Source organism: Pantherophis guttatus, chromosome 5, assembly GCF_059756535.1.
Source record: "Pantherophis guttatus breed Tessera chromosome 5, ASM5975653v1, whole genome shotgun sequence".
Taxonomy (NCBI): Eukaryota; Metazoa; Chordata; class Lepidosauria; order Squamata; family Colubridae; genus Pantherophis; species Pantherophis guttatus.
In genome coordinates this window covers 1,534,331-1,542,500 of record NC_142067.1, presented here as the reverse complement: position 1 = coordinate 1,542,500, position 8,170 = coordinate 1,534,331, and the positions used below count along the sequence as shown (strand labels likewise).

At 49.9% G+C, this 8,170-nt stretch overlaps 1 protein-coding gene across 1 annotated transcript in view; it reads right to left on the bottom strand.

Annotated features, from left to right (window-relative positions):
* PDE2A (phosphodiesterase 2A) overlaps positions 1-6,498 on the bottom strand; it is a 296,539-nt gene extending 290,041 nt beyond the window's left edge. The window contains exon 1 of the mRNA XM_087895695.1: positions 6,363-6,498. Within this exon, the coding sequence (XP_087751821.1) occupies positions 6,363-6,430 (68 nt within the window). The 5' untranslated portion in view covers positions 6,431-6,498. The remainder of the gene's footprint in view (positions 1-6,362) is intronic.
* Between the last annotated feature and the right edge of the window lie 1,672 nt (positions 6,499-8,170).

The following is an 8,170-nucleotide window of genomic DNA, read 5'->3' as shown; positions in this document are numbered from 1 at the left end:
GACTTATTTGCCCTGTCCAACCTTAGGAACCTTGTACACAGAAGCCGTGACAACCGAACCCATCTCCTTCTGTTTTTGCTGTGAACAATGCTCCCTCTGTTTCACGCTCGTCAGTCGCCAGAGCAAACTCCAGCCTAGACAGAGGCCTCCCCGAAGCTGCATTTCAAGGCACTCGAGAATCGCACATTCTCCGTTCCAACTATGTTTACCTCGTGGTGATTTTATCACGTCAAACAAGGCAATCGAGGACCGAACAGGATTTGACGTGGCCTGATAAGCAAATGACTTAATTTAGGGTCTCTGTTGTCTTGTAGTTAATTTATGAAAGCTAATTGCTCCCACCCCAGGTACCGCCAAGCTGTGCAAATAAATACCGTCCTTTTATCATCCGTGTTGATATTTTAATATCCTGCCCCACAGAGGCTCTTTCGCCATCCTGGAGAGACGTTTAAGGCTTTGAGGTCAGGGAGGGAAAATTTTGCTCAGTGCAGATCTGGTGTCAGGTGCGAACAACCAGATCTGCATGTGAAGAGTTTGAAATTAGCCACTTTATTGCTCGATGCCTATTTTACAGGAATCTTCCAGGATTGGCAGTTTGCACCTGAGCCAGGTTAGATAAGGTTCAATTAAAGCAGCGAATTGTGTTAAGTGCCGGGGAAACCAGGAGATTCGGGCAGTTTAAAAGAGTATAAAGATTTCTTGTCAGCTTAAGATCTCTATAAGAATCTGGCCAACTAACAGTCAAAGGAAATGAGCAGGAGATAAGAAAGACATTCAAGGAAAGCTGGACTTAGATCTCTTGCAGGCGTGCAGGGATTTGTGACTTATGATGCATTTGACCCCTCCCTCATACTGGTCATCTCCTACAGACTGGACCTTGCCCTCTTGTGTGTACATAAGGATTCCTGACTAATTCCTTGCTTGACTCCTCCTCCTGTCTCTGCCAGTCTCCCTCGGACATTTGGTAGGATTTCTGAGAAAGATATATAGGGGATCAATCGATTAATGTTGAATAAGACACCCCCCCAAATTATTACATCAGGATATGTGGCCGATGAAAAATTACTCTGAATTTCCCAAGACGTTGTGAGGGTAACTTCGGAAAGATGACCAGGAAGGCTAAACTGTATAATGAAGGGCTAAGGGAACTAGCTATGATTAGCCTAATGAAGAGAAGGATCAGGGGAGACACAATAGACATTTTCTAGTACTTGGGGGGCTGTCACAGGGAAGAGGGGGTCCATAGCCCCTGAGGGCAGGACAAGAAGTAACTAATGGAAACTTATCAAGGAGAGATTGAACCTGGAAATGAGGAGGGATTAATCAGTGGAATAGCTTGCCTCTGGAGTTGTGGGTCCTCCATAGCTGGAAGCTTTCAAGAAAAGATCGGACAGCCGTTATTCCAGGATGGAGTAACGTCTCTTTCCTTGGGCAAAGGGTTGGACTAGAACAGTTGAAGTCCACAGGTTGTAAAAGAGCCACAATTGCCCACCCCTGGACTAGAAGAATTCCAAAGTCCCTTCCAACCCCAGGATCCTATGAGGTAGACAAGTTCTATGGTCTTTTTATCTTCTATCTCATCTGTCTATCTATCATATATGACAGATAAGATAGAAGGTAAGAGATAATAGATAGATGGTATAGATAAGATAGATAGATAGATATAGAAAGATGATAGAGATAGATAGATGATCGATGATAGATGGATGGATGGATGGATGGATGGATGGATGGATGGATGGATGGAGATAGACAGAGACAGACATAAAGAGAGAAAGATGGTAGAGATGGAGATATAGAGCTAAAGATAGGTGATAGAGAGAAAGAGAGAGATACATAAAGAGTGTTCCTCTGAGGGGAAAGAGAAAACAGACATATGATAGATAGATAGATAGATAGATAGATAGATAGATAGATAGATAGATAGAGATAATAGATAGATGAGAGAGGGGAGAGAGAGAGAGAGAGAGTTGTGGGTCCTCAATCACCAGACGTTTTCAAGAAAAGATCAGATGACCATTTGCCTGGGATGAAATAAGGTCTCCTGCCTTGGGCAGGGGTTGGACTAAATGACCTCCCATGTTCCTTCCAATACTATGGTTCTATGATTCCATGAATCAGACAGACAGACAGACAAGATAAGATACATATGATAGATAGACAACTCGAAGACCGACGGACACAGAAAAATAGAACGAACATCTGGCCCCCCAGATTCGTGGGCGCTCCATCATTGGAGGTCCTGAAGAAAAAACCCAGATAGCCGTTTGCCTGGGATGTAATCAGCTCCCCTGCCTCCAAAGTCCCTTCCAGCCCTAGGACTATCCTATGATTGTCTCCAGGGACAATTTCATTGCTGAAGAGCAACTTTGCCAGAACTGTCCTGCATAATGTGTGAAGGGAGTTTTCTAGGCTGATAGAGAAGTGGGGAGAGAGAGGGAGGGAGGGAGGGGGGGAGGGAAGGAGGAGGGAAATAAGTTACCAATTAGGCCAAAGGCTGATCAGCACACAACTCAGCAGCAGGTCTCTCAAATGACATTTATCTACAGCATCAAAGAGCCTTCCAACCGAACGGGATAATTCTCAGCTCATGGCCCCTGGTGCTAAATTAGCAGAAGGGGTTGGGAAACATAATATCAGAGGCAAAGCATTATTTTCTCCATAAAAGAGAACGGCTGCCAGCCAGCGGGACCACCCCTTTCCCTAGGCCAGCAGTCTCTAGGTGGTTGGACTGGAGCTGATGGGTGTTGTAGTCGAGCCCAGCTGAAAGCTAATGGCTTCGATCAGGTGAGGCCAGCCTGGTAAGGCAGAAGGTGAGAAAGCAAGAGAGGGTTCTATAGGAGTTCTACATCCACCTGAGGCATGCAAGTTTTAGTCCCATCTAAACCCAGCTGGATGACTTTGGGCCAATCACAAGGAGACAGGGAGTTCTAGTTCTTCCCTGGACTTTGGGCCAATCACCAAGAGGCAGGGAGTTCTAGTTCTTTCCTGGGCAAGAAAGCCAGCTGGATGGCTTTGGGCCAATCACCAGGAGACCGTGAGTTCTAGTCCTGCCTTAGCCATGAAAGCCAGATGGTGACCTGGGACCAATTGCCAGGAGACTGTGAGTTCTAGTCCCACTTTAGGCACAGAAAGCTGGCTGGGTGACTTTGAGCCAATCGCCAGGAGAAGGGGAGTTCTAGTCCTGCCTTTGGCATTAAAGATGGTTGAGTAACTTTAGTCAGTGACTAGGAGATGGTGAGTTTTAGTCCCGTCTTAAGCATGAAAGGCAGCTGGGTGACTTTGGGCCAATCACCAGGAGACAGGAAGTTCTAGTTCTTCCCTGGACAGGAAAGTGGGCTGGGTGACTTTTTGGCCAATCATCAGGAGACTGTGAGTTCTAGTCCTGCCTTAGCCATGAAAGGGAGCTGGGTGACTTTAGGCCAATCCCTCTCCCTCAACCCAGGAGGAAGAAGCTCTGTTTAGATATGTTCTCCACCTTGAGTTATTTGTAAAAAATAATAAAGATGGGATATAAATAAATATCAGATGGTGGATGGATTTTCTGCTCTACAAGTCCTTTTTGGAGCCCCTCTTTTGAGACTTTCTGTAGCTGGGATATCATGTGAGCTTCCAAGGTTTCCAACAGATCTGTGCATCTGGAATTTTACAAACATTACAAACATAACAAACATTAGCCAAAATAAGACAGAAAGCACCCCTCTAACAGGAGGCAATCTATTGAGGTTCCTCACCATCACACTTGGTCACCTTTTAGGTTGGGTTCTACCACTCCTGTCTCTTTTTTCTGTACAAAAGACTCATTGCCATCAGTTTTATTTTGTTCATTTAAAGCATTTTATACAGCTGCCCGTCTTTCAACCGACACCGGACGGCTCCCCATCAAAAATTAAAAGCCACATGGAATCATTTTAAAACTGTGGAACTCAACTGACTAAAAGTTTGAAGAGGAGGTCAATCTATTCTCCCAAAGCACCCGAAGGCAGGACAAGAAGCAACGGATGGAAACTCATCAAGGGGAGAAGCAACCTTGGTAGTACAGGGGTTTAAGGCACCCTGTTATTAAGCTGGTTATTAAGACCAGCTGCCTGCAATTACTGCTGGTTCGAATCTCTCCAAGGCTCAAGGTTGACTCAGCCTTCCATCCTTTCTAAGGTAGGTGAAATGAGGACCCGGATTGCGGGTGCAATAAGCTGACTTTGTATAAATATACAAAAGGATGAAGGCTATTGCTTAACGCATTGTAAGCCGCCCTGAGTCTCCGGAGAAGGGCGGCATATAAATCAAATTTTTTAAAAAAACAAAAAAAAAACACCTGGAATTAAGGAGAAACTTCCTGACAGCAAGGACAATTGACCAGTGGAACAGCTTGCCACTAGAAGTTGTGAATGCTCCATCACTGGAGGTTTGTAAGAAGAGTCCAGACAGTCACTTATCTGAAATATTATAGGTTCTCCTGCTTGAGCAGAGGGCTGGACTAGAAGACCTCCAAGGTCCCTTCCAGCACATTCATTCTATTCTGTTCTAAGATATCTTATGGTGTTGCTGAGTTACAACAGGTAGATCAAGAACTCTGTGTAGGACCAAACATATCTGATGCCAAACTACACACCCTCAATTTCTCTCTTATGGTGTCTGAGTCAACAGCTGGCTGAGGAATTCTGGGAGTTGAAATCCACAAGTCTTAAAGTTGCCAAGATTGGAGACCCCTGAACTAAAGGAAAACTAGTGTGATGCCAGTAAACCATTGCAACCAACAGCCCTTTCGACGGAAAACATAGAAAGTTGGGGATTATTTTAAAGAATTGCATGATTGAATCTATTGTATTTTTCCTTTGCAAGGTGATTGATAAAGGAAGTAACATACAGTACTTTTTTTCTTGATTTTTGCATGCATGTAGAGCACTGTTACTCAACCTTGACAACTTTAAGCCATGTGCACTTCAACTCCCAGAATTACCCAGCCAGCTGGGGAATTCTGGGAGTTGAAGTCCACCCATCTTAAAGGGGCCAGGGTTGAAAAAAACCCCACTGATTTGGATATTTGGGAGTCCCTTGGGAGTTGGGTGGCATAGAAATGTGACAAAATAAATAAAATAAATAATAAATAAATATTGTCAACCATCATTCTGGAATGTCTATGGGGATTCTCCGTCCTCCAGGTCAGGGTTGTCCAAAGGTGCTTTTTCAAGAGGCAACTGGACTTTCTTGGTTTTTCTTTGAAGACGTTTGGCTTCTCATCCAAGAAGCTTCTTCAGTTCTTCAGTCCAGAATCGAAGAAGCTTCTTGGATGAGAAGAGAAACGTCTTCAAAGAAAAAACCAAGAAAGTCCAGTTGCCTCTTGAAAAAGCACCTTTGGGACGTTATTCTTGGATTTTTACTCCAAGTATTATAAATCAAACTAATAAATAAATAAAATAAGTGTCTTAAAGTTGCCAAGGTTGACCAACACTGGCTTCCAGTGTCCAGCATCAGTGACACATTGAGAAATGAGCCAACCTAGTTTCAATCCAGAGTTTTCTTGGGCGCCAAAGTTCACTTCTTAATGTAAACCCCCCTCCCTTCCTTCCCCCCCCCCTTCCTTCGCCCCTAAACTGAAGAATTCCTAGCCAGACAGGACCAAAGACAACAGCAAGCAAATCAGGAAAGATCCCAATGAATTATCCAGGGTTGGGGGTGTCTCCTCCCCCCCCCCGACTCTCGCCAAGAAGACTTTTGGGGCAAAGTTGCGCCGGAGAAGGGAGCAGCCCCTCCCTCCCTGGCCCGTCCTGCCACCCTCCTCCTCCTCTTCCTCTTCCTCCTCCTTCTCGGCGTTCAGCACCGCGGACAGCGACGGGACTGCGCGCCCAAGCGGGTCTCCCCAGGCCGCCTTAGATCGACCCCGGTCTGCGTGGGAACACGTCCCCGGTCACCGAGGCCCCGTGACAGCTGCAGGCGGCAATCCGCGTCCCGTGTCGTCTTTTTGTCCACGGGAAAACTTTTTTCCCTTGCTGCCTCTTGCGCCCCGCGTTCTTGACTCGCGGGGAAAAGCGGCGCGGGCTGCTCGCTGCTCGCTGCCAACCCCCCACTCCCTCCCCTTCCCCTTCCCCATCCCCATCCCCTCCCCCTCCCCCTCCCCCTCCCCATCCCCACCGCCGGGCAAAATCCTTTTGTTCTTCCACGCCGCGTTTCCCCAACTCCTTCCTCGCCTGGCTTAAGTCGCCTCGCTGCGGCTCCGACCCTCCCACCCACCCACCCCCCTCCGGACGAGTCCTGGTCCTGCGGGCGCCCCCTCCTCCCCCTCCTCCCCCTCCTCTGCCCCCTCCTCCCCATTCGCCCGAAGTCTCCCAACTCCGCGCAGGGCTGCCCGCGGCCGAACTCACAGGTCAGATGCGGCGGGCTGGTACTGCTGGCTCCGGCAGAGGATGGAGTGCCCGCAAGCTTGGCCCATCTCTCCTCATCCTCTGCCCATCCGGCGCCGGCCAGAGGCGAAGGGGTGGCCCGCGGGAGGTGGGCGGGATGCCAGGTGCCCAGCCGCGGCCGACACCGGCTCGCCTTCTCCGCTGCTTCGCGGCTAATGGAGCCCTTGGCAGCGGCTCCGGCTTTCCGCGGGGAGGGAGTTGCTCAGGCTGTAACGGAGCCTAATGCGGGCGGCTGAAGCACGCCTGCCCGGGTGGGGTGGGTTACTTGGGGGGGGCGGGTAGGTGGGCGGGTGGGGGCCGCGCCAGCCAGCCAGCCAGCGAGCATGTGGAGCCCGCGTGGGAACGCCAACCGCCCGCCCCGCGCGCAGACCCGACCCAGGCCGAGCGGTTGGGTAAGGAGCCCGCGGGGTCTGGGGGTCCCGCACAGGGGAGAGGGGACCCTGCCCTGACCCTGCCCTGCTTGGGAAAGGGGGGGCAGGGCTGGCCAGCGTGTTCAAGGGATGCTAACGGGTTTGCACGCCCGCACGTTTGAAACACAAAGAAAATGGCAGAGAGCGGCGGCGGCGGCGTTTCGGAGGCCGCGGGTGGGGGGCGAGGGAGGGTTCGGGAGAGAGGAACCCACCCACCCACCCCGGAATATCGGGGCTCCGGCCCGAGGTCCGCGGACGCTGCAGCCGAGCGGGCCCCTCTTCTCCTCTCCAGAGCCTGGGCTGGGGGCGGACTAGGTTTTAGTGCGCGAAGCCCCCTCCCCAGCCTTCCCCTTAGGCCAGCTAATCGCTGAGTATAGGAATGGAGACTCCCGCCCCCTTGGAAGAACTGTCCCAAACAATGCGGGAGAAAAAAAGCGGGTTTGGCTTCCAGACCCCCCCCCCAAAAGGTGCTTTTTTCCAGAAGGCGTGACCTGGATGGCTGAGAATCTCCCTAAACACCCAGGCCCCAGAAGTGCGGATTCTGCACTGCGGAGCTGCGTTCACACGACCGCCTCAACCCCGTTAGCCGCAGCCGCGCCGCGCGCGCTTCTCTGGGGCCGAAACCCTCCCCGTTGGGTTAGCTGAGGGTTGGAGAGACGCTGCCCGCCCAGAAGGAAACGGGTTGGTCCAGGAAGCGGGTTCCTGAACGTGGGAACGCAGCCTTGTGGGGAGGGGGAGAGGGGGAGGGGGAGAGGGAGGGGATGGAGGGGCGACTTTCGGAGGTGCGCAGCGGATCCACTTCAAAGCTTCCCACCACTTCGCAGATTCACAGCAATTCTGGGCTGTTCACCGCCCTGAGTCCAAAAGAAGAAGGGCGGTATAGAAATTTAAATAATAAATAAATAAATAAATAAAATTGCAAATCGCCCAAGGAGGCTGTCGCTGAATCCTCCCCACTTTGCAAAGGGGATCTCTCTGGATCAGGCTAGATTCCCCAACCCTTTTTAAAATAATGTCCTTTCCTTGCTGGCTACTTTTTCTCACACACACACAGGTAGTCCTGGACTTAAAATGGTTCATTTAGTGACAACGAAGTTACAACTGCACTGAAAAAAAAGGGACTTATGACCGTTTTTTCACACTTACGACCGCTGCAGCATCCCCAAATGATTTACATTTGGACGCTTGACAACTCATAGTTATGACGGTTGCACTGTCCTGGGGTCACATGATCCCTTTTTGTGACCATCTGACAAGTAAAGTCAATGGGGAAGCCAGATTCACTTAACAACCATGTTATTAACTTAACAGCTGCAGTGATTCACTTAACAACCGTGGCAAGAGAGGTCATAAAGAGGG